Genomic DNA, 27,739 nt, shown 5'->3' with positions numbered 1-27,739 from the left:
TTAAATTATCCCTAAAATTTCTTCGAATAAAAATGAAGAAAGAAAAAAGCAGAATTGGACAATATCGCAAAGAATGAAAAGTAAAGTTTTTTTTTTGTTATTTGATTACATTCTTGACTATATGAGGATTTATTCCATTTTCTTACTGTCATTGTATAAAATTCAACATCAATTTAAATAACATAAAGTTTTTATGTATATTTGTAAGGATCTTATGCTTTCAAATTTTGCTACAGGTATGCTAGATTAAGCTGAATTTTTAAAAGAGAGATCTACTATCCGACTGCGTTAAGGTCGCAGATAAATTTGGACCTGTGAGGATAGTGATTTGGATTCACTCCGTAAATTCTGCTACTTGGGGTAATGTATTGTTTATAAATATAGAGTGATGCAAATCATACACAACCACATTCGAAACCATCTGATTGCGTGGTATCTATTGGAAAACCCATGATTGCAATCTGTTCGAAACCACCTGATTGTGATGTATATATTCGAAAACCCATGATTGTGATATGTTTGAAACTACCTGATTATGAAGTATGTATAAAAAAAACATCTGATGTTTTTATATCGATTTAAAATAGCCCATATTTTATTGTATTTCCTTGAAAACTCTTGATTTTTGTGCTGAATCTATTTAAAACATTTTATTTAAAAATATTGATAGCACTGTATCTGTTTGAAAAACCATAATTGCTCTGATTTGTTTAAAAATACTTGAGCGTGTTACATTAAATGTACTTAAGTTTAATCAAACATTTCTCCTTCCAAAGAAATTCCTTTTTTTTTTGTTTATTGCAGATACTATCAATTGTGTAACAGTAATGAAACTACACCTATAAATGTGCAACAACAGTTTTAGAAAAATAAACGCGAATCGAGATTAACAAGGTCAAAAAGTACATTCATTTTAATAATGCGTACTTTGTTAAATGGATATAAATACAGCTATTATTTAATTCAAGTCTTACTTGTAGCCTTGAAGAAGGCAAATTATCAACTTATTTGAATGAGGATAAATCTTACCTTGTCCGGTTTTGATCTTTTATTTAGCCTGCTACTTGAAATTTACCCCCAGAACGCGAATTACTTTCTTCTCTAAAGCATCTTTTCAATTGAACGATCTCGTTCGTAAATTGGAATTGGATACGCTTCAATCACTAAACTATGTTCTTTTACTTTGAACCTAATTAAAGGTATGTTTAAAATTCTTATTTTTGAAAGTGAAACAATTTATGTCAAAATAAAATCAGGAATCTCATGTGCCTTAGAAAATTTATATAATGTTGACAAAAAGCAGGCAATATTCGATCTTTTATTATCTTTTTGATCAACACGATATGTCCTTTTGTCAAGAAAATGCATCTTTAAAAGAACTTGGCCAATTCAGCCAAGGATTCACAGCATTAGTAAGCTCTGTTTACGACAAAAGAAATTAAAATGTAACAAATCTCATTAAAACTTGTTAAAAACATTATTAAATAACTTGTTAAAATTATTGTTGAAATGTTATAAATATAATTAAAAATATTATTAAATAACTTGTTAAAATTATTGTTAAAATATTATAATTATAATTGAAAATATAATTAAAACTTGTTTTTAACATTATTTTTACAGTAAACCGCCATAATAATATGATGGTGACTGCTGAAAGTGTCCAACACAAGTACCATTTCAACAAGCGAAAAAACTGAAACAATTCAAAAATTGCTTTATTTATATTAAATTAACCAGAAATTAAGATAACTTTCTTTTTACACTAATTAAATCATATTTTTCTAATCATAATTTTGTGTAATGAGCGTCTAATTTCGTAATTAGATAATAATTTTCAGAGAAACTTTCTAGTTTAAATGTTCATATGCTTTCACAAGTTCAGAATTTCCTGATTTTCAAAAACCCATTTTTTTAGTTGTATTTTTAAAATTAGATTTAAAATAATTTTTTCCACCGTAACATATAAGTTTTAATAGATATTTGAAAAGCCACATAGATAAATATCTTTGTTCTTTAAATATGGTTTTATAAATCTGTTACTTTAGAAAATTTCTGCTTTTATTCTTTACCATTGATAACCTCAGTTCAGTTCTCTAAAAATATTTCACAGTTAACTTAAAGTTGAAAGAAATTAAATTTTAGAAAAAAATCTTACATCAAATATTTGACGTTTCTTCACCAGCGATTTGATAGTTTTTAAATTTTCCCCTTTTTACGTAACAAAATAATAGAATATTTTTAACATGTGAAAATATATCCTTAATTAATAAAATATTCTTAATTTTCAAAGATATTCAAAACTGTCAAGAATAATTTACAAGATTAATCTCAATATATAAAGCTGTTGAATATATAATTGAATTATAACTGTTGAACATATAAAGCTCAATATATAAAGCTGTTGAGTATATAAAGCTCAATATATAACTTTCAAGAATAATTTTATTCTTCACATGCTCTGTATTGACGAGCATACAAAATAATCTTACTTTAAAAGTACTCTTAACTTTCAGGAATATTTTTATTTTTCAAATATTTTTTTAAAGTACAAGGATTATACTGAAATTTCAAGATTATTTTAATTTATAAGGATACTCTTATATTTCAAGAATATTTTTAATATTCAAACGTTTTCTTAATTTGCAAGAATATTTATTCTTAACTCCAGGCTAATTTTTTAATTTACAAAATTATTTTTAATTTGCAAGAATCTTTTGTCTTTCAAAAATAACTTTTATTATTAACAATATTCTTAATTTCGAAGGGAATTCTCAATTTTCACGAATATTTTTAATTTGCAAGAATATTTTTAACTATAAGATATGTTTCCCACTTATAAAAATATTATTAGTGTTTGCAACTTATCTTACGCAAATTGAGGAAGCGTCAGTATAGAAAAAAGCTTTTACTGTAACAATGTGTTATTACCCATTATTTTAATATTTAAAAATAAGTAATATTTAAAAACAACAAAGAGTACAAATTTTATTGATAATGAATTAACTTCATTTGATTCCAAAACGATAGAGGTGAAGAAAAAGAACCAGACATGATTCGAACACTTACGACATATTTTCTCGAGGTTAATGTGGAAAACAAAGCAGATTTGTAATAAATATTGTAAAGTCACCAAAGAAAAAAAAATATGGGAAAAGGCAAAAATAAAGAAAACTGTGGTGGCACAGAGAGGCTAATCAGGTCAAGCTGCATACCCAAAGGCTATGTAGAGTTGGAGAACCCATTTCGTTACCTTGAGACTCAACATTCATGTGTATGAAACACGATACCAGAGCATCAATGTGAGCATCTTTTTAGCTTATGCCCTGGAATCCTGTTTGATTTGTTTCTCTCGGGTACAGGAGTTTTTCTTTGTTTGATTTTCACATTTATTTATTTTCCTTTTCAAGTGCAAACAGAGAGAAGTTGAAAGACCATTATTAGAAACACATCCAAGTTTTATCAATCAATGAAACTAGTTTTATTTCACCTTTTTATCTAGTGTTTCAGCAAATTTCGACAGCATGTTTGCTTTTGCTGGTTTCGTTGGCAACTCTTTCATCTATAAATTTCTCTCAGTGGTGAAAAAGTTAAACTACCCTGATTTTTTAAAAATAAACATCCGTACTTAAATATGCATCAAATTCAAGTAATAAGGAAAAAATGGAAATAAAAATATGACCACCGAAGCCGACGTCTTCAGGGGGTAACAGTTCCGGAAGTCATAAAACAAAATCTATTCTATTGAGAGAGTTAGACAAATGTCAAAATTTGCTCCCTCAGTACCCCGAAAGTTTTGCAAAGGTCCAGGAAAAATGCGAGAAATACACAAAATCAAATCATAAGAGAAGTGTGGTATCAGCGGTTCGTGTGTATGGACTTATTGAATAAACACCAAGATTAAACTTAATAACATTTATTAAAAATTAGGAAAGTGAAACATAAACAAATGAGCTTAAGCCGGACAACCTTGCTCGTTGCCGGTCAGAATATTAATTACTCCTTTTAGGAAGGAGTAGAGATGTCCAATATTTTCTAGAACAGGTATTTGGAACCTGTTATTTAATCATACCTGTTATAAAAATAAAAGGTTACTTCCGAAGGACTTTTCCAAAATACTAGGCAAAAATTTTAATTCAATTATCTTTTTAAAAATGTTAAACTGTTTTTTGGCAATCTTTGCACATTTTACAATAAGAAAAAAAAAATCACGTTTTATTTATTATTACAGGGCTGTAGCCAGACATTGCGAGGATCTATACAAGTTTTGTATTTTTAGTATTATAATTTTTTTAGAGCTGTTTTAAATCTAATAATTTAACGAGTATAGATCGCCATATATCAAGAAATTTTAAAGCTAGTTGAAAATATTGATCACACAATTATAAAATTTATTTATCCAAAGAAAATTGAATGTAAAAATTAATTTTAAATAATTATCTATTATTGTTTGTTATTTAACATTAGAAGAAAACTAAAATTTAAGCTATGTAAATTTTACATCATTTTAACTATGTAATTTTAAAATGCAAAATTTGAACATTATTGATCAAGTCGTTTCTAAGTTAAGAAATTTCAAAAAGACATGACTTCATTCTAATTTCGCATTGTGTCATTTAAAATTACGTTGTTTAAAATGATATATGAGTTAATGCGCCTTGGTATTCAAAATTGTTTCAACCATTATTAAACAAATTAGTATAAATTAAGTAATAATTTCATAAAGATTACATTGTATTTCCCTTAGTTAAACAAATTTTATAACAATGAATATTTTTAATTCGTTTAAATTTTTTATTTATTTATTTATTTAATTTTTTTCTTTTTTTTGCATGGAATACGTAAAAAGTAAAATTAACAAGCCTAAATAGAATTAAAAGGAAAAACAAATAACCCAAATTCATCGAGCAAAAGATCGGTTTAGTCAAAGAATTTGACTTATTATAGATAGCACTTAAAACGTGAAAATCCGATTATAGAACAAAATGTTTTCGACAGTCTTTTTTCCCCTCCCTGTAAGTGTAAACATGATATTTCTGAACTTTAAAGCAATTTATATACTTTAAAAAACTGTTTACTTGTATCAGCAAGAATTAAAAACTTCTCGCGTGAGTAGCATACGTTGTAGTTCATTTATGTCGCACAAGAGCTGCACAATGGGCTATTGGCGACGGTTTGGGAAGCATCCCTGAGGATGATCCGAATACATGCCATCACAATTTTGATCCTCTACAGAGGTCATGTCATCCCCGCTTCGGTAGCCCGACGACCTGTACGCGAATTGGAGAACTTTACGACGAAACAATTTAACGACGACCAGTACCGCACACCTTCGGTCCCTACGCAGACTGATCCAAGTGGTCATCCATCCACACACTGACGGCAGACAGTGATGAACTTCGGTGATCTGATGGGAACCGTGTAGCAGAATTTAACGATCAGTCCACTGCGGGACGTGAGTAGCATACGATAAGTTTTGTAACGTATATGTGAAATCATGGTAAAGCTCAATTTCTGTGTTTTCATAGTCTAAAAAATAAAAGAGCTGCAATAAAAGTCATAAAATTTAGTTCCGATAAAACTAGATGTCGTTCTATAAACTTAAATATTAATTCCAATCATAAATTAATAATAGTACTTAAATTTCGTTTCATTAAAATTAAAATCGAAGTAAATCATTAAATGCCTTTTTTTAATTTTTTTTTATTTCACTCCTAAGGAAATGATTATTTTGCAATTATATTGTTAAAATACATTTAGGGTGCCTTAAATTTCTTAATGAAAAATAGAGTTTCTAAGGTTTAAATTTAAAAAAAAAAAAAAATATTAAAGTTATTGATAGTTCACTGCTAGCCCCCCCCCCTTGTGGCTCTACTTCTGTGTCTTAACAACCTATTATTAATAAAACTACCACCTAATATTTTAAATATGCTATATCGGAACAGCCTGTTATTTTTATCACAGGCTAGTATTTTGGAACAGGCAATATTTTGTCACAGCCTAGTATTTTGGAACAGGTGAAACAGGTTAGTATTTTTGAACAAATTTGTATTTAAAAATAGGCAAGAATTTTGTGATAGCCTTGCCTGCTAGTTTGCAGGTTAAGTTTATTTGCAGGAATGTCGGGTACGTGGGGATTTGTCCCCCCTGTCCTTTTGATGCTCGGGCATGGGGGGGGGGACAGGTTGATTATAATTGCATATTCCTTGTTTTAATTTTTTTTCCTTCTGTGATACAAAAAGTAGAAGCATTCAAATATTTTTCCTAATTTTGATATTGATACATATTTCCTACATGTAAAATAAAAAAAAAATTCTCAAAAATTTCCTACAAAATACGAGTCTCCTCGGTCTTATTCTCTCTCTCTTTCGCATTTTTTTTTCTTTCTTTTTTTAAGACAATAAATATTTTAACTTCTTATTCCCTTATAAGAAGGGGGGTGACACTTCTTTGTATGCAAGTTATATTATCAAACACTATATTTTTTCTCCCAATGTTTATCCTTTTTTATTTCGTCTACTTTAAAATGCTGAACTTATAACGAAGCATGAAGGGGTAATATAATAGTACAGAGAAGATGAAGGGTAGTAGAATAATACTTAAATATTTTTTTTTTCTTGAAAAAAAGGAGGAACAATTTTTAAACTTTCAGCCAAAGGAAGCAAAAAGTTGTCGATTACGGACTATCTAATGGATGTAATGGATCTATTAGGAAACTATCTAATGGTTGTTTGGGGTAGGCAAAATATTTTATGCATGTGATTTAATAATGAAGTTTAGTAATAAAGTTTTAGGGGTCATTAAATTTAAGCTCATTTGTTTATGTTTCACTTTCTTAATTTTTAATAAATGTTATTAAGTTTAATCTTGGTGTTTATTCAATAAGTCCATACTATTGTATTTCGTACATTTAATGAAAAATTCAGAATATTTTGTTTGAAATAGTGAATTGTTTACAATAGAGTAACTGTGGCCTGCATTTACTTGAAAGTGCTCCACATTTTTTAATGGCTTTTTCTGCTGCCTACTGCATTAATTACAATCGTCTTTTGGGGGAAGGAGTTTTACTTGGAGAATCCAGACACCTCTTTACGCCGTTGGCGCCCCACCTTCCTAGCTTTCGCTGCGGGTTTCTTTTTCGGCTTTCGTTTTGGAGGTCGAGATCGACCGTGGTTGCGAATTGACTCTCTCAATATCTTTAAATGAAGGCGTGTCCTTTACTTTTTTTAGTACTTCCCTCATAGTTATTTGTTGTGGTAATTCAATCACTGTTCTACGTGAAGAGTGATTTGTTATTTCCCTGAATTTCGTCCACTCGCATACAAATAGATGTCTCTCTGGCATTGCCTATTATTTTGTTGCTTAAGAGATTTATTTATTTTGAATTTTTGAAGAAAATAAATAATATATTTTTAAATGATAATATTCTGCAGGAAAGGAAAAAAATCTGTTACAGTTAATTTGGCGAATTTTTGTCCCTTAATGGTTTGAATTTTACTTGATATAAAAATTATCATTAACGGCTACATAGTATGTGATATTTTTAAATTAATGTGCTAATTGTTTTAAAATGAAAATATTATTTATATAATCCAAGAAAAGTTTAGAATTGTTATAAAAAGGCTTGTTTCTTTAAAAATTATGCTAAATTCGTATATTGGTGTTTATTTTGAATATTTAATTTTGTTTTAGAAATGTTTAAAAAAATATCGGATTATGCTCTTGCTGTATTTAATTTGTTAAATGTTTTAGCTCGTGCAAATTGGTAAAGCTGAATCAATTACATTTTAGTAAACATATATTTTTCTTAGTTTAAAACTATAAAATGATGTTATTCGAATTATATTTAAAAAGTTGCATTGAACTGGGTTGCAATGTATGCAGTTAGACAACTTTTAGGTATTTAAGTAAATGAAATTATAAATCACTATCAGTAAAATTCACTAAATTTATTATGTCAGAAAATATAAATAATTTTACGAAAGTGGGGTTAGAATGAAGTGATTAGGTAACAAAGGGATTGTAATAATAATCACAAAACAGATCTTTGGGGAATTGTAGTTAGAAGATTAAACGAAGGAGAGAATATAGTTACATTAAGCGAGTACCTTCAGATCTAGAAAAACGATCTGTTTCGCAAAAAGAAACGACGATGGTTGCGAAGTAATCAAGGGGGCTGGTGAGCGGCAGCAAATAAGGGCTCCTGCCAAAATTGTAGGAGTTTTAAAAAAAGAGTAATTTAAACACAACTTTGTTTTCTAGATATTCGATTTAACAAATGATTTAAAATTAATCAGCTTTAATTATATATTTAAACTTACAAATTTTGTTACGCAACTAGAACCTGTATATAAGCGCAGAACTTCCCGGCTTTCTACAAAACGTAATTTGTATCAAATAAACATCTTGTTTAGAGCAAGTTTTTGTATTATCTATTTCGTGAAAAAGTTTACACAGCAAAATAATTTAAGCTTATATTTAATTTAACTTTTGTCAACTTAAAATTCTAGAGGAAGAATATTAAGAAAAAATATAGTTGGAAATGTTTAGGTTCTCCTGGATCTGTTGGATCTTTTAAAGCATTTGTGATAAATCATACACAGTGTGTCACGGGTCGATTTATAATTTTTTTATTAGAATTCTTTGAGAACAAGAAACAGAGCATTTGGCTACATAACGTATAAAAGGTATACAATTTATATTTTGTTGATTAGACTTATAAAGCAAATATGTTTTATATTTCTTTCGTCACGTGTGAGCATTAAAAAGAAAATGTGTACTTTTTTTTGAGTAAATTTTTTGTAAGTCAAACGATGTTTTCGGAAAATTTGATGAAATAAATATAACGAACACTCAAAACTAATACTTTGAATGATAAAAAAAAGTCCCAGTAAATCTCAGTTTAATTCATAAGCCTATATTTAATTTAATTTTTGTCAACTTAAAATTCTAGAGGACGAATATTAAGAAAAAGTATAGTTGGAAATGTTTAGGTTCTCCTGGATCTGCTGGATCTTTTAAAGCATTTGGTATAAATCATACACAGTGTGTCACGGGTCGATTTATAATTTTTTTATTAGGATTCTTTGAGAACAAGAAACAGAGCATTTGGCTAAATAATGTATAAAAGGTATTAAGTTTATATTTTGTAGATTAGACTTATAAAGCAAATATGTTTTATATTTCTTTTGTCACGTTTGAGCATTAAAAAGAAATGTGTACTTTTTTGCGAGAAAATCTTTTGTAAGTCAAACGATGTTTTCGGAAAATTTGATGAAATAAATATGACGAACACTCAAAACTAATACTTTGAATGATAAAAAAAACCTCAGTAAATCTCAGTTTAATTCATAAAAGTAAATATTTTACTGAAAAAAGAAACGATACTGAATTGAAGTAGTACAACACACTTTTGAAGCATGCTACAACATTTGTCTTTAAGAAATACAGATATTTATATTTTTGTTTATGAATTTACAGAAAAATGTCTCAACATTATTTTTTCAAAATCTGTAGCAGATTAAAATAAAGGACTTCATAATCTTCTCTAAAATTGACTGAAGTTTTAAACATTATCAGGCAAATGACATATTAAAAGTTTGATTAATTGATTTTTTTATTATTTTTTTAATTAAGTTTTGAAAACTAATTGTAAAGGATAACTACTTATTCAAGCACTATTATTATTCAATGAATGAGTTTTGCTTGTTGCTAATTCTAAAATACGTTGGAAATTCGTTCCAGCTTTTAGTTTATTTTTCGATTAGCCACATTAGGATTAACATCTAATGTTTGTAAAATTCCTCAGTTTATATTCTAGAACTAATGTATCAGTTAAGATTGGTATGAGTAGAAATTTATTTATTTTAAACTTCCGACTAAAATGCCTTTACGCACAGAATGTTACGAAATAAATAGTGCTATAAACTATGTCACATAAAAAAGAGCGAACAGAAATAAGTAAAATAGAGAGTAGGAAGTTTGAGACGCCTTTATAAGGGAGTGGGGGCGGTCTAAGTGTAAAAAGAATATATATTTGAAACGGAACATACTCTTCTAAATTTCTATGACTTGTGTTTTCTGATAATCATTTGAGTTTCAAGTTTGAAACAGAACGCATGCTTTCATTACCCTCGATTTTTGTTATTAAATTTTTAAGTTAGTTGTTTATATTTCAATCTTTTCTCTAAAACTTTATTTTTTACGTCATATTTTATGCATTTTAATTTACGTTATTTCACTCATGAACAAAAAATCTAGTCAAGCGTGGAATTTTTTTTCACGTGACTCGATTGTGAAAGTAAATTAGCGAAATGTAAGCTTTGTGCCACGAAGTTATCTTATGAAAGTACAGTAACAAATTTGAGTAAACATATTTTGCGTCAACACCCATCAATAAATCTTTCCCGGCGTTTCTATTGCAACCTGTGCTGCTGGGTCTAGCCATTCGAATGATGAACCAGATATTTCTCCAATTATTGATGAACCAGACGAACCGACAGTCATCGTTCAACCATCAAGTTCCCTCCATCAACATTTAATTCAAGAATTTTTACCAAGAAAGTTAACTATTTCAGATAAAAAGAAAATAGATGAAGCATTCATAAAACTATTCACACAAGATTTCCAACCCTTTTCAATAGTAGAAGACAAAGGATTCAAGAGTTTTGTAAAGGTTCTTAACCCCAACTATAATTTGCCTAATCGAAAAACTATTTCTTGTACTTGGCTCCCTGCAAAATTTGAAGAATGTTCATATATCATTCATGAGAAAATGAAGGATGTGAATAGTATGTGTCTAACAATGGATTCCTGGACATCGAGGAATAATGAGAGCTATTTGGCCGTCACTGGACACATTATTGATAATGATTTCGATTTATAAACTGTACTTTTGGGGTGCAAGAAATATGATGACTCTCATACAGCTTCGCATCTGGCCATGAGAATAAAGGATTTAACTGATACATTTAATGTATCCAATAAAATTTCAATTTGTGTTACAGATAATGCAACAACTATGAAAAACGCTGTCACAGTTGAATTAAAACTAAAACATTTCCCTTGTTACGCTGAACCTTATTGTACGTGATGCGTTGAAACTGCGTTGAAATAGAGAAAATTAAAAGTGTTGTAGCTTTTTTTAAACGGAGCACTACATGCAATGAAAAGTTGCTAAATTATCAAAAAAAATAATGGAATCGAGCAACCAAAAAAAAAAATTGATTCAAGATGTTGTCACTGGATGGAACTCTGCATTTTATATGTTAGAAAGATACGTACTTCTGAAAGATGCTATAAAAACTACAATAGTCCTAATAAACAAAGATTTGCCGAGCTTATCGGAAAACGAATGGCTTATTTGTGAAGGAGTTATTGAAGTTTTGAGGCCATTCGAAGAGATAACAAGAGAACTAAGCGGCGAAAAATGTGTCACGGCTAGTAAAGTACCAGTAATAGTAAAAGGACTAATATCTGTGTGCAACAAACTATCGATGAAATCTTTTCAGCCAATAACACAATATATTCTTAAACATTTAAATACCGGATTAACTTCTAGACTCGGAAGAGTGCAACTTAATGAAACAGTAACCATTTGTCCAATATTGGATCCAAGATATAAAACATTAGCTTTGGAGACAACTACTGCCAAATTTATGAAAAAACGCCTTATTGAATTTGTTGCATCTGAAGTTAAAAAAGGATGTTAAGCCAAAAAATAAACATGCCACCTAGTGAATTATCTGCCCAAGAACCGTCTAAGAGAATGTCTGCATGGAACAATTTCGATTCTATAGTGTCAACGCAAAAATCCCAAGGTAAGTTTTAAAAATTAGTTACTTGAAATTTTTTTTATATTCTTAAGATATTCAACAGTAGTTACGCAGTAATTAAATTAAAATAAAATCTTAATAAGTTAACCATTAATTGTAGTTCTTTAAATCCGGTTATTAAAGATTTTTTTCTCAGTTACATAAATTTTTTTTCAAATGTATTGATGGTCATTTAATAGTATTCAAGATTTTACACTTTCTTAAATTTGTAATTAATAAAATACCCTTAATATTATAATTTTCGCGTAAATTTCTTATGCTTTTACAATTTCTTATTTAAAAGTTTCTGAAAGCTCCTTAGCACTCTTTGCTTTCAAGTTCAGTCATAATAAGTTTACTTTAATTATTTTATTGAATCAAACGGATGAAGTTCTTATAATTTTAGGAACGGCTCTCTCAGCAGCGACAGTAGAAGTGAACAGATACCTAGATGCCAGTTATTTGCCTAACAATAAATCCATTGCTTTGGTGGAAAGAAAATTATCATTTATTTCCAACAATTGCAAAAACAAAGCTTTGCATGGTAGCTTCGTCAGTTCCTTGTGAACGCATTTTTTCAAAAGGTGGATATGTAGTAAATGACAGACGAGCTCGCCTTAATAGTAAACATGTAGAAAGAATTCTATTTGTAAATGCCAATTCGCACTTTCTGTAATTGCATGCAATTTATTTACAAGTTATATCCTGCTCCATAATATATCATATATTAGTTGAATTCATAAACATTATTTTGCTTAGAAGGAATTTATTGTATTTTATCTACAATTATATAAGTAAATTATTTTTTCTCCATATAAAATAACTGATAGTGTATTTTATTTTGTAAAACAAAGCAGGCCGGTTATATTTTCATATACACATTGTTATTAGTACTTTTTGCAGTTTTTCTTTTAAAGCAACTAATAGCATAATCAACTACGAAATTAAATAAATTTATATTTCTCTCTTCTTTTTTTAAAAATTCTATCGGTGAGCTTTCTTATTTGTAAGTACCTGGAAAAAATTTTTTTCATACATACAAATTTGCACTTTCAGTAACTGCATGAAATTCATTCAGATTTTATTTCATGCACTACAGCATAGCATATTTTATTTAAAATTGTTTAAATTTTATTTTCCTAAAGATGTAATGTAAAGAGATGTTTGTTTCTTTTTAAAACGGAGAGGATGCTGGTTATGTTATCACATATACAGAATATAATGTGTAACTTCTTAATTGTTTTGATTTAAAAATAATGTTATGCAATGTTGTGTTTTAAATTCAAAGATTAAATTTTTGGAATTTCTAATTTGTCCAAATCTGTATTTTTAAGTTCTATTTATTTTTTCTTTTTGTGAAATGAAAAAAAATGTTGGCTATATTTTCTCATATAGAGGAGAATGTAATGTCTAATCTCTAAATTGTTTTGATTTAAAAATTATGATACGCAATGTTATGTTTAAATTCAGTGATTAATTTTTTTAAAATTTCTAATTTGTCTATATCTGTATTTTTAGTTATATTTCATTTTTCTTTTGAAAATAAAAATAAACTGTTGACTACATTTTCTCATATAGAGAATGTAATGTCTGACTTTTAAATTGCTTTGATTTAAAAATAATGCTACGCAATGATGTGCTTAAATTCGGAGCTTAAATTTTTTGAATTTCTGATTTGTCTAAATCTGTATTTAAAGTTCTATTAATTTTTCTTTTTGTAAAATGAAAAAAAAATGTTGGCTATATTTTCCCATATAGAGAATGTAATGTCTAATCTCTAAATTGTTTTGATTTAAAAATTATGATACGCAATGTTGTGTTCAAATTCAGAGATTAAATTGTTTTGAATTTTTAATTTGTCTACATCTGTATTTTAAGTTCTATTTCTTTTTTCTTTCGTAAAATGAAAAAAAAAATGTTGGCTATATTTTCTCATACAGAGAATGAATGTAATGTCTGACTTTTAAATTGTTTTGATTGAACAATAATGTTTTGCAATGTTGTATTTTAAATTCAGAATTTAAATTTTTTGAATTTCTGATTTGTCTAAATCTGTATTTTAAGTTCTATTAATTTTTTCTTTTCGTAAAATGAAAAAAAAATGTTCGCTATATTTTCTCATATAGAGAATGTAATGTCTAATGTTTAAATTGTTTTGATTTAAAAATTATGATACGCAATGTTGTGTTTAAATTCAGAGATTAAATTGTTTTGAATTTCTGATTTGTCTATAAATCTGTATTTTAAGTTCTATTTATTTTATCTTTTCGTAAAATAAAAGAAATGTTGGCGATATTTTCTCATATAGAGAATGTTATGTCTAATCTCTAAATTGTTTTAATTTAAAAATAATGCTACGCAATGATGTGCTTAAATTCGGAAATTTAATTTTTTTTTAAATTTCTACTTTGTCTGTATTTGTATTTTAAGTTCTCGTTCTTTTTTCTATTTGTAAAATGATAAAAAATGTTGGCTATATTTTCTCATGTAGAGAATGTAATATCTGACTTCTTAATTGTTTTGATTTAACAATAATGTTATGCAATGTTGCGTTTTAAATTCAGATATTAAATTTTTTGATTTCTTATTTGTCTCAATATTTATGAAGTATTTCATTCCATTTAGACAATTTTATTCCATTTTTTTTCCTCTTGTGGAAATGAAAATATACTGGTTATATCGTCAAAAGAATGTAGTAGGGAACTCCTAAATTCTTTTTTATTTAGGAAAAATAACTTTTGCAATAACTTTTGAACATTTACAATAACTTTTTTTAGTTCGCTAAGCTTTTTAAATTATTTAATGATTGTTAAAAAAGATGCACATTTTGCAAAATAATTTTTTCGCTGTCTCTTATTTATCCTTACAATGCATTGGAAAAGGGCTATATTTCGTAAAGAAAACTATTGTTTCTATTATTATTTATTATATTTAATTACACTAACAAAAATGTTTTTCAAATGTTTTCGAATATAAGAAATTAATTCTGAATTATATCTTTTGAACTGCCAGCTCTTCTAAAATATAATCATAAAAAGAAAAAACTATATATACATAAAAAAGGATGTAACATAGTTTTTTTCTGAACTTAAACAATAGAGAATAAAAGAGAAATTAATATATAATTGCTTTCATACTGTTTAAAATATAATTAGAAAAAAATCTTCGCTATATTTTCTTACCCATAGAAAAAAAAATACTTTTCCTAATAATATTGTCAAATTAATAGAAAAATATGTGTCTGTTACAAAAAAAATACATCCAAGAATTAATTATTTTTTATAATTAATGTCACATTCTTTTCAATAATTATTTATTTAGAAAATTTTGAAACTGAGATTTAATGCAGTATTGCATCGTACTTAAATCACACTTCACATTATTTAATTTTTTAAAAATAATTATTAAATTTTTTTATCGTTGTACTTTAATAGACCATAATATAACAATATGAGCATTATTTTTGACTTTAGAAAAGAATTTGAATATTTTAATTTAAAATTTGAAATAGTTACGTTTTTTTTTCATATTCCATCTTTTACTTAGTTGAAACTGGAAGTCCAAGTATGTATACCTCAAATTATAAGCCGCCCTGACAGTATAATTCATATTTTGTTTTATCTTGTTATGACTTATGACAGTAAAATAGAAATTCTGAACTGTAAAATTGTTTTTTGTTGCTGTTTTCGTTTATACAGAAGTGTAGAGGTTAAACAGGGAAAAGATAAAATTGCCATTTGACAAATCACCTTTGAGAAAGGAAAGAGGTAGGGCAAAAACATTAAAAAAATATGTTTAAAGTACTGGTTTAAACTTGAAGATCTCTCTAAAGGCCTGTTTACACGGTCCAAGTTCTTGAATCCGAGAAATTGGACAGATTTACTCTGTCCAAGAAATTTGATGATTCGTTGACACTATCCAAGTTCTTGACTGTCGCTGATTCGTTGAAAGAAAAACTTGCGCATGTGCATTGTTCCTATTCAACATTATAAAATAATACTTACATAAGTTTAAAATTACTAAATAAATTTAAATAAAATCATAATAACACAAATTAACTGCAACAGATCAATTTATTTGGACAAAAAATATATGAAAACAGACAAGAAGATGACATAATTTGCTGCCTGATTGTTGACGTCACAAAACCTAAGACGCTGATTGGTGCTGAGAAAAAACTTGGATGTAAAGTAAAACATGCTCTACTATCGACCAAGAAGTTGGACCAAGTTCTCGGATGTTTGTTTACACGATCAAAGCTCAAAGCAAAACAAGTTTCCATCAATATCAATCAATCTCTGTCCAAGAAATTGGATCGTCTAAACAGGCCTAAACTACACATTGTTCAGTTTAGTAATCAACAAAGCCTTTTATATTCACCTTCTTCAGTCGTGGTTACTATGGTTACATATTTATTGATCAATATCAATGGGTTTCCATGGTTAAATAGTTCAAAGAAATAGCAACATTCTTTTGAATGTAAATGTTTTAACAATGTTTGATGATGTAGGTAGATATTACTACATTTTATATGCCTACTTCAATATGTAATTTTGGAATCCTTGTAAAAATATGGTTAAAAAGCATTTATATGTAAGGGATTGCAAAATTATATTTAAGCATGGAAAAATGAAGACGTTATAAAAATCTGACGAATTGTTATCGAGGAGATGACGAGATTAATAACATCCAAGCAAGTTTAAATTCTACAGTAAACATGAAAAGGTTTTAAAATTTCACTTTCCAACCCTCCACCTCAGCTTTGTTCTTTCAATCATACAGGTTTTGACGCTTTTAATCTCACTTTTCTTGATAATGATTCATAGGTTTTGACGTTTTTAATCTCATTTTTCTCGATAATGATTAATAGGTTTTGACGTTATTAATCTCACTTTTCTTGATAATGATTCATATGTTTTGACGTTTTCAATTTCACTTTTCTCGATAATGATTCATGGGTTTTGACGTTTTTAATCTCACTTTTCTCGATAATGATTTATGGGTTTTGACGTTTTTAATCTCACTTTTCTCGATAATGATTCATAGGTTTTGACGTTTTTAATCTCACTTTTCTCGATAATGATTCACAGGTTTTCAAAGTAACATTTCTTTTCTCTCTCACTTAAATATTTATTCACTATTCTTACTTCATTTATTTCAAGGATTATATATAGTTGCAGTAAAATTACTATAGTTGCAGTGATAATTTGCCCTATTTAATAGTTTAAAGCGGCGGTTCCCTAACTTTAAAATCCAGTTATACTTTTGCGAAACATAATCTGCTACGAAACCCTGTAATGAGATTTATTTGCAACTTATTTTTAATAAATATTTAATATTGATAACGATAACTATTCTCAATGTTTCTTTACGTCATTATATACTTTTATTTAAACGAAAACCGCATTTCAGCTCATATATTTCCGTTTATGCATACAATAAAATCTAATCAAGAGTTAGACTAGAGTTCCTGGCCAAATTTTTAGACGCATTATAAGATTCCATGTAAAATCTTAGTTATGTGATTAATTAAGTGATATTATACAGTTAATTAATTAAGTGATATAATACAGTTCGATTGTTCTTTTGGGACTGAAACCGGTTTGCACTTGCCTACGTTCGAGTATCAATTGATTAAATGAGGAGATATATAATACAAATTCAACGATTGGATAAATTAGACGATATATTATCTAAATATAGAATATTGGTTGCATCAGGTATTATATTGTTATATTGTAATAATTAGATCAAATTATTAGACGCACTGTAATTTTTAAAATGACATGCTTAGCACGAGTTTATAGGCAATACTTTTATATTTAAACATATATGTAACGGGTTTTTATTCAGGAGAATTTTTTATATACCTCCTATTTATTTTTAAAGTATTGTATTACAATGTTAACCAATTGATACACGGGGGCAAACAAGTGCTAACCAATTAAGATTTAACATAGAATCTTATAGTGCGTCAAATAATTTTTCCAGGGACTGTTGATGCCACTTAAGGTCCAGAAATTCACCTATCTGACAAAAAAAAAAAAATTATGACTAGTATTGTTAAAACTACATGATGGGAAAACTCTATTTTGCATTCATTTATGAAATATTTCTAAAATAATTAATAAATTTCAGTCAATAAGTATTTTCAAATTAAATCATAGTTTATAGTTGATAAATATTTTATTACAATTGCACATGAAATTTCTTGAATAAATTTCTGGGCTCCAATCAAGGAGATTGGTCACAGGTTTAAAGAACCGATATTGTTCTATGTTCAATTTTTATAAGAATTTCTCCGATTTTTCTTAAAATGTATCAATTTGATCAATTTCTTAAGCGGAAAGCTGCCGTCACAGAAAGCAAATCTTGATATAATGCACGCTTGAGGCGTTTGCTGTCAAAGGGTCATTAATTATCCATCTTCTGTGTTATTTTTTAGATCAAACCACTCATGGAGCTTGTAAGGAAAACATTCCCGGTCTATGTTCTATTGATGTTGAATGGGCCTCTTGTGATTCTCGAATGTTTGAGCAACCCTATCCTGGATGTGACCTACAACGATCTCGAAACTATAAATGCAACATGTAACAGTTATTCTTGTGTATTACCTTATACATATGAAGAATTTGGCCAGTACAGCTGCAACTGTGATGATAAATCTTGCAGTCTTCAAGGAAATTGCTGTGTAGACTCACCATACAAGAATAAATATCCTAAGCAATTAAAGCGCGTCGACTGTAGAACATATAATGATGGATATATATACCATGTCCCCATGGTATACGATTGTGACCCAGATTTAGAAAGTGATAAAACCACCACGGAACTGTGCAAAAGCAATGGTGAATTATTAAACGATCCCTTTTTGAATATACCCGTTACTGATCCTGTAACAGGTATTTCGTATAAGAACTACTACTGCTATGCTTGCAATGAAAACTATGGTGATGAAGAGCCAGTGTTATGGAACTTGATTATAGAAAGTTACTATAGAAGAGTCGTAACAAACACGTTACCAGATCTTTATTTTGATAAAGTCAGATGGTTATGGATCATGGACCACAACAAATCAAATGCAACAGATGTATCATTGTATACACAAATTCCAGAAAAAATTAAAAGTTATATACCATACTGTTATACGGGCAGAATGATATCAGAATGTGCTTCAAATTGGACTGATGACAACATAAGGATCAAGTGTTTAGCGTACATGGCTCTTGCGAGAATAAAAATTAATGGTAGCTCTTCTATTGTGTATTATCGAAATCCTCACTGCGCCATTTGCAATTATCAGACCATTGATGACATGGTTTGCAACTCAGGCTTCGATGATAATAACGTGGTTAATGACTTCTTTTATGCATCTTTCTCTGTTCGTGACAAAAAAAAGCAAATTTCATGATGTTGTGATGTATGATTACTTAGTTGGAGAATTTAGAACTGTACAAAGGACAAAAAAGGAAAACGCAAATTAAATTTGGCCAGAAAATTATTCATGACACATTAATGACAGAAGTTTTCCCTTACAAATTAAGTTTGGAATCCCAGGTCTACAACAAACATCAAAAATATTTGTGTGAGTTTTTTAACATCGTAGCAGAAACGTTATAACTTATAAAAAGTTTGAATTTACCAGTTGGCAACTACAGCTGATAATTACACATAATCATTGAATATTCTTGAACGGCATCTATTGCCCTGTACATTTATTACATTTGTCGAAATTTTATTACCTTACTGACAGAAACTCCATAACACAATAAGTGCAGAAGTTTATTACACATATTATATTGCAAGTAATGATCACAGCAATATACCGAGTCATTAAATTAGTTCTTATGCAAAACTAGTAGGAAAATGAGACTCATTATAAAATTCCAAGAACTTGAGTTGTTAAATAATCAAACTACTTTTATAAATGTAAAAAATCATCTTGTATACTGTTAACATCGTTTTGAAATTAAAAATGCTATAATTTCTTTGTCGTATTTTTATTTACATATTGTATAAAAAATACAGCGAGAGTGTGAATAACAATTAAACTTCACATAGGATTTTTGGCAAGATATTCGACCAACACTCATATTCATATATTTAATATTCAAATACGATGAGTGTGTAAATAATAGTTAAGATTTTTCAACAATTTGCGTGAAGCTTCACTTTGCTTCGTCCAACAATTAATAAAATTTATATTCATCTTCCACAGTATTGATCACTATGGTTACGTATTTGTTTATCAACGAGTTTCCATGGATTGTTAAATAATTAAGAGTAGTAGCAAAAACGTTTAGAATTTAAATTCTTTATTGTGTTCGTAATTCGAAGCAAAAAAAAATTAAATGAAATACACAAGTTCTAGCATTTATTGAATTGATGCTAGATGACGTTGGCAGATATTGCTGCAATTCATGTGTATAAAATAATAAGTAGTTTTAATTCTCTTGCAATGTGAGATATTGAAAAATTAATATTTACAATGAATTATATTTATATATTAAAATTTAAATTTGCCGAACAGGAAAATATAATTCAAGTAGATTCATTTTCTTGATCTTTCAAACATGGGGGTAACAGTCATAGGATTTTGGTTACCTAGATTATCTTTGTCTTTAATTTTCTTGGCAAGATTTTTTTTTTTAATTTTTCACGGGGTAATTATTTATTATTTTTTTTTTTACAAGATTATTTTTTAAGAATTTTCTTGACAGGATTATTATTTTTTTAAAAATTATCTTGACAACATTATTATTTTATTTTTAATTTTCCTGTCAATATTATTATTTTTTTAATTTTCTTGTCAATATTATTATTTTTTTAATTTTCTAGACAAGATTATTATTTATTTATAGAAGAACATAGTAGTGTAAAAAGGAAAAGAAATATACAAAAATTGCTCTGTTTTGCTTATTAATAAAATATACACTTTATTTATAATGCATTTTACAGCACTATCACATTTTTGCACTTCTAGTCTATAGGCGTGAGATCTATCATTCGAAATTTCGACTACTTTCTGTAAATTTTTCGAATCCTTACAAAGCGTAATGGCTTATAACGAGGCAAGTTTTAATCGATATTTGACCATTGCAGTCGGAATTTATAGCCGTAATGAATTTATAATCAATCAAAATTCTGCTCATTTTCCAAATAATTTAAGTCCTATAATTCCCAAAGAAATTTCTTGCTCGATGACAAAACAAAGTTCAACCGTTTTATAAATTACACAAGTAGAATTAACTACCATATTATTCCTAATGGGAATTTATCGAAAATCAAATTACCTGCCATTGTTTGATTATCTATAATGTTTAAAATTTAAAAAAATCTAGTGCTGGATGACTACATAAATTTTTGTTGGTACATGATCATTGCAAACTGTGAACTTATATCGTCATTTTATTCCCAAATGAAATTTATCATTGATTAAAATGTCTACTAATTTTTGATCTAGTTTAGCTACAGCTCTATACTTGATGTCAAAATTGTTATTCAAAAAGCGCAAGGGAAATTTTTTACCAATCGAAATTTTTACAATTTTCTGACATGAACAAACTAGCATAAAAAACTGAAACGATAAGTAGAATAATATTTAAAAAATACGATTTTCATGTAAACTGAGAAGATGAAAGTAGTTTTATTTTTGTATTGTTTCAATTGAAAAACGTAAAGAGAATCCCTTTCGAAACAAACCATTGAATATTACTCTACCCTAAATTATTCGGTCCACTGCTTCCATATTAGGTCTGAAAGTCTACTTGAAAATTTTACTTAATCTACTTGAAAAGAAGTTTTAAGTTTTTTATTTTACTTTATTATTTTAACTGAACACTTACCCATAAATGCACTATATCACCCGAATTCAACTAAAAGAGCATTTTACAACCACTATGTCCATATAAATATGTTACATAATGGATGCATTTCACTTTTTCCATTTTTCTTGTGTTCTATTTTATAAATGGTATTTAAAATTTTTCTTTCAAATATAATCTACTAAGTATTAATCTATCGTATTATTTCTAGATATAATTAACCATGGTATTAATATGGAAAGGAACTCTTACCATTGTTCTGTTGATGTTATCCGGGTCCTTAATAAACTTAGATTGTTGGAGCGTACCATTATCGAATGTGACATCAGAGGATTTCGAAAGGATTAACACATCGTGTAATGAAACAGATTCTTGTCAACCATTATTTGATGTGACATATGATATTCAAAATATAAACGAAACTTGTAATGAATCAGATTCCAGTAAACCATTATTTGATGTGACATATGATGATGTCCAAAATATAAATGTAACGTGTAATGAATCAGATTCTTGTGAACCATTATTTGATGTGACATATGATGACATCCAAAGCATAAACGGAACATGCGAGGGAAGAGATTCATGCAAATCACCCAGATATGAAGATTCTCTTAACCATTATACCTGCAACTGTAACAGCTACTGCAGTTAGTTTGGAACATGCTGTGTAGACTCGAAACACAAACACAAATACCCGAAACCTCTGAAACATCTATATTGCGATTCAGTTTTTCAGGACGAGAAGTTTCATTACGTACCCATGATATACGGTTGTGATCCTGATTCCCAAAGTAATAAAACCACCAAGGAACTTTGCAATAGCAATGCTGAACTATCAAACAATCCTGTTTTGAATGTACCCGTTACTGATCCTGTAACAGGTATTTCGTATAAGAACTACTATTGCTTCTCGTGTAACAAAAACTATGGTGGACAAGAACCAGTGCCATGGAAGTTAGAATTGGAGAGTCATTCAGAAAAAGTGAATGGTTCGTTACAGAACTTACATTTTGATATTTCCAGATGGACTTGGATCTTGGATTACAATCAGGCAAATGAAACCGATGTATTTTTGTATATATCTATTCCAGAAGAAGTGCTAGATGTTATTCCTTATTGCTATAACTTCATAATAATATCAGACTGCGCTTCAAACTGGACTGATGACAGTACACGAAATAAGTGTCTGGCTTATATGGCACTGGTAAGAATTATTCCTAATCTATACTATCGAAATCCACATTGCGCCATTTGCAATTATCAGAGTATTATCGAAAGGGATTGCAATGGATATGATGATAATTATAGTGTGTCTTACCACTATGGTTATCATCAAAATAACTTTTTCTATGGTTTGTTCGCTTTACACGACAAAACAAGCGAATGCGAAGACAATATGGTTTATGATTATTTTGGAAAGAAATGTAGAAGAATATACAAAGCAAAAAAGCGATTTATCGTACAATAATCTTCGTATAGTTGTTCAGTGCGCAAAATAAGATACTGGTATATCATGAATAACTTTTGATTCAATGATGGGATTTTCCCGTACTAAGATTCGGATTTCTGACTCTCAAAGTCTAGGGAACAGCTAGGAAAAAAAGTACTAGTCGTTTACAGAAAAGTAGTCGAAAGTTTGTGATTTTTAATTTAATTTCTTTTATCTCAAGATAAGATATTTTTCTATTAAAATTTGTTGCTTGATAGGACAAAACACAAAGAAGTAAAATTAACACGAAGAGGTCTAAGCATTCGTCCGCCGACCAAACTATTAAGACTATATTTCCCTGATTGCAGCCACCCTCCTTTTTTTTGAGAGCCCTTATTACAAAGTAGTGCATAATTTAGAAAAGGTGCGTTTTGAGCCTTACTTCGTAACCTGAAATATCACGAACACTAACAAATTACTATAATTAATATTTTGTCCTAAAAAATGTATTTTGGTGCATGTTGTACTTTCAAAAATATATTTACTATTAGAAAATGTACCATGAGTATTAGAAAATGTTCCAAAATTTTAGGTTTGTATTAGAAAACTATTACCTAAATCTTTAGGGGAGCAATATTTACTTTTTTTATTAAGTATTTGTGAAATTTTAGATTAAAAAATAATATATTTTGAAATAGGTTCATTTGTGATTTTGGACATCTCAATATGTAAATACTTTTTGTACCAAAAATATAAATCTGTAAATTTGCCTATCTAATATTTCAAATCAAAGTAGTGTTGAATCAATTTTGATGTGGTTCAATTTTTTATTTGTTACCTGATTTATTTCTGAGTTATATACTACAGATATATATTATATAAGAAGGAGTATATAAGAAAGAATATTAGAAGTTATAGGATTTTTTTAAAAAATAGAATAAAGTTATTTGGTATTTCTGTATCACAAGAGCTGTGGATTGCAATTTGGATATTAAAATTATCTATTGATGTAGTTTAATTTTTTTCCGATTAATTTACTTAAAATATCAAATTTTTAATAAAGTTGCTAATTTTCGTAATATTTGTAACAAAATTAATGTGGTTCATAGAAGAGTCGTTTACCACGAGGGGAAGAAATAGGAATCAATGGAACAAGTGGATGACTTTTCCAGAATTAAAATATCGAGAAGCTTTTTATCAAATGTTTCTATAAATCTACATTTAAAAATCTTAATTTTTTATTATTTAGAAATGAATTATAATAGCTTTCATTTTAAGAAAATGATTGTGTCTAAAATCCCTGATACCATGCTTTTCCAAACACGTCATCTCTGTGTATCTTTCTAGCTGACATATTTTCCCATATAAATTTCCATCAAGTTCCTTATGATGCGTGTTTTTACGGTTGACAAATGTCGGATCAAAAATAGGTAGAGAAAGACAATTAAAGTTTCCTTGGGGTATTCATCCACTTTTCCTTCGAGGTTAATATCTTCCTTACCTGTACTATGCATGATTCTTTATCGCCTTACGAGATCATCGCCAACAAAACCAATTATTTTTATTTTTTGAAATGCCGGATGCTATTTAGGCAAAGTATGAAATAATCGTTCTGATGAGGTAATTATGTAAATGATGTGCATGTTACAGTGAATGATTGAAATCGGTGGTTGTTCACTTTCACCGGTGAATGTTGACAATCAAATTAGTCGCTTTGGTGAATGTCCGAAATATTTATTACATCCGATTTGATATTAATTTTTTCGTGGATAAAATTACATTTATTCGATATTTTAATGCTTACTGACGATATATTAGAACAAACATCAGTGTTTGGAGTATCGGGCAAATACATACCGGTCAATGGCACTTGACCTTAAAAAACCATCAGTGTAGGATATACCGGGCAAATGTATACTGGGTAGTGGCACTTGACCTTAAGAAAACATCAGTGTAGTGTATACCGGGCAAATGTATACCGGGAAGTGGTACTTGACCTTAAAAAAACATCAGTGTATGGTATACCGGCAAGTGTATACCGGGCATTGGCACTTGACCTTAAAAAACATCAGTGTAGGGTATACCGGGCAAATGTATACCGGGCAGGTGGCACTTGACCTTAAAAAACATCAATGAAGGGTATACTGGGCAAATGTATACCGGGCAGTGGCACTGAACCTTAAAAAAACATCAGTGTTGGGTATACCGGACAAATGTATACCAGGCAATGGCACTTGACCTTAAAAAAGCATCAGTGTAGGATATACCTGGCAAATGTGTACCGGGCAATGGCACTTAACCAGACCTAGTACGACTAGACCTTTGGTAAATGTCCGAAATATATACTAGATCTAGTGCCACTTTTGCTATAACTTAAATATTTAAAAAAATTTAAACAAAGCGTTTGAATCAATTTTAAACTGATAACGAAATTATTGCTTTAAAATTAAAAAAATAATAATAAAAACTGCGCCAGATAAGAGTAATTGAAGTAGTTGCTTTATACAGCGCATGTGCGGAAAAATTTAAAAAAAAAAGTATCCACGTGCATCTAAAAGTGGATGAATATCCCAAGACACCTTATTCGCTATATTGAGTAAGATATTTCTTATGGTTGCGAGATTAAGTATAACTTAAAATAAAAATTATACTTAGAACATGCCCAATTATTAAAACTTTTAGCCATTTTGATGATTAAAAGTAAAATAGACGAAATTCTTAGGAGGTGAATAGGACTAAAGTTTATAAAAGTATAATATGCTTTATATTTCATCCATGAGACTTCATTAATTTTCACGCAATTACATACAAAAATAAAATCATGTAATTTTTATTCTCAGTAAATAACGATAGGAATATTCTTTCTACAGTTTGAAAGCTAATATTTATACTCGTTAAAAAAATAGCTTAAATGTAAAATGGCTTTGCATCATAGGGTAATATCTAGTAAGTTTTTAAAATAGTAAAATTTATTTTTAGATATTTACGTACTATAGCTAATAAATTTTCAATCGCAAAATTACTTTAAACCGACAAAAAATGATTGATTGAAATGATTGATTCAAACAGTCACTATCACATAAGGAAAGTGTTTATTTGAATGCTTAATGTTGAAATTTTATCAATGCAGATTGAATGTTTTGCAAAATGGCTTTTTTGCAAAATGGCTGAAATTTAAGTAGAAGTAGTATTAGAAAGCTTGTTCAAGTATCAAATTATTAGTTCCAAAATAGTTATGTGCTTTCAAATTGCTTAAAATAAAGTAAAAAAACATTTTGCTAATACTGCATTATTACGGAAAAAATGTTTCGTGCAGAAGTCGAAAATTTCACATACATAAAATGACAAATTCGCAGCTGTAAATTTTAATCTTTTTACATGCATTAATAAATTCTGAAACGAATCAAAGTGCCGCAAGTTTATCCAATTTTTATTGCAAAAATAGATGCTTTGAATTTTATAATGAATTGAATAATGAATGATGATGAATTTTATAATTCTTATCATTAACATCTTTAGAAACTTTTAGAATAAATTGAGAAAAGAACTTTGTAATTTCTATTAATTAGCTGAAATTTCTATTTGCAACGACTTTATTAATGATGTTCCCTCATTTAAACGTTTACTTTGTTTCAACCTGTAACCTTACAAACTTTATCGTACTACTTAATTTTCTATATAACTTTAGTGTTCTTCATTAGGAAACCCTAATGAAGAACACTAAAATTTGCTGATGAATGTTGATGTAAATGATGTACCCGCATTTAAACGTTTACTTTGTTTCAACCTGTAACTTTACAAATTTTATCGCTCTACTTAATTTTCTATATAACTTTAGTGTTCTTCATTAGGAAACCCTAATAAAGAACACAAAATTTTGTTGATGAATGTTGATGTAAATGATGTTCCCGCATTTAAACGTTTACTTTGTTTCAACCTGTAACTTTACAAATTTTATCGCACTACTTAATTTTCCATATAACTTTAGTGTTCTTCATTAGGAAACCCTAATGAAGAACACTAAAATTTGTTGATGAATGTTGATGTAAATGATGTACCCGCATTTAAACGTTTAATTTGTTTCATCCTGTAACTTTACAAATTTAATCGTATTACTTAATTTTCTGTATAACTTTAGTGTTCTTCATTAGGAAACCCTAATGAAGAACACTAAAATTTGTTGATGAATGTTGATGCAAATGATGTTCGAGCATTTAAACGTTTACTTTGTTTCAACCTGTAATTTTACAAATTTAATCGTACTACTTAATTTTCTATATAACTTTAGTGTTCTTCATTAGGAAACCCTGGAAGAATTTGTTTGGTTGAGAATGACCTAAAAAATGAACATTTTTTGGGTAAACAAAAAAAATCAAACTATCAAAATGTTTGAAACGTTTTATTTCTACAATCTTTGAGTTCTATAAATAGATGTAGAATGTAAATTTCAAGAATAAATAGATTCCATTATATAATGTTGTATGTAGAGAGTGTATTAGTGTTCATTTTCTTAAAAAGTGTGCATAGTTATTTTAGTATAAAAATGCAATTATATTAAATGTTATGTAATTAAATATGTTGTATACAAATACTTCAATAAATTAATATTATGAATTTTGTTTTTCTTAATATTGAAAATATTTTAATTTCAGATTATGAACATACAAGGA

At 28.4% G+C, this 27,739-nt stretch overlaps 1 protein-coding gene across 6 annotated transcripts in view; it reads left to right on the top strand.

The window, feature by feature from the left end:
* LOC122272811 (uncharacterized) overlaps positions 1–27,739 on the top strand; it is a 72,212-nt gene that overhangs the window by 12,101 nt on the left and 32,372 nt on the right. The window contains exons 1-2 of one of the 6 annotated variants that reach the window (XM_043044232.2): positions 969–1,199; positions 18,259–19,801. The exons of 1 other annotated variant lie outside the window; for it this stretch is intronic. In XM_043044232.2, the coding sequence (XP_042900166.1) occupies positions 18,271–19,224 (954 nt within the window). In that variant the 5' untranslated portion in view covers positions 969–1,199; positions 18,259–18,270 and the 3' untranslated portion in view covers positions 19,225–19,801. Of the gene's footprint in view, positions 1–934; positions 1,200–18,258; positions 19,802–27,739 lie in introns of those variants that run through there. 4 more of the 6 variants (XM_071186005.1, XM_071186003.1, XM_071186002.1 and 1 more) reach the window with 4 other exon arrangements.

Source organism: Parasteatoda tepidariorum, chromosome 9, assembly GCF_043381705.1.
Source record: "Parasteatoda tepidariorum isolate YZ-2023 chromosome 9, CAS_Ptep_4.0, whole genome shotgun sequence".
NCBI lineage: Eukaryota > Metazoa > Arthropoda > Arachnida > Araneae > Theridiidae > Parasteatoda > Parasteatoda tepidariorum.
The sequence above is the reverse complement of the archived record's forward strand: the minus strand, read 5'-3'. Positions and strand labels throughout refer to the sequence as shown.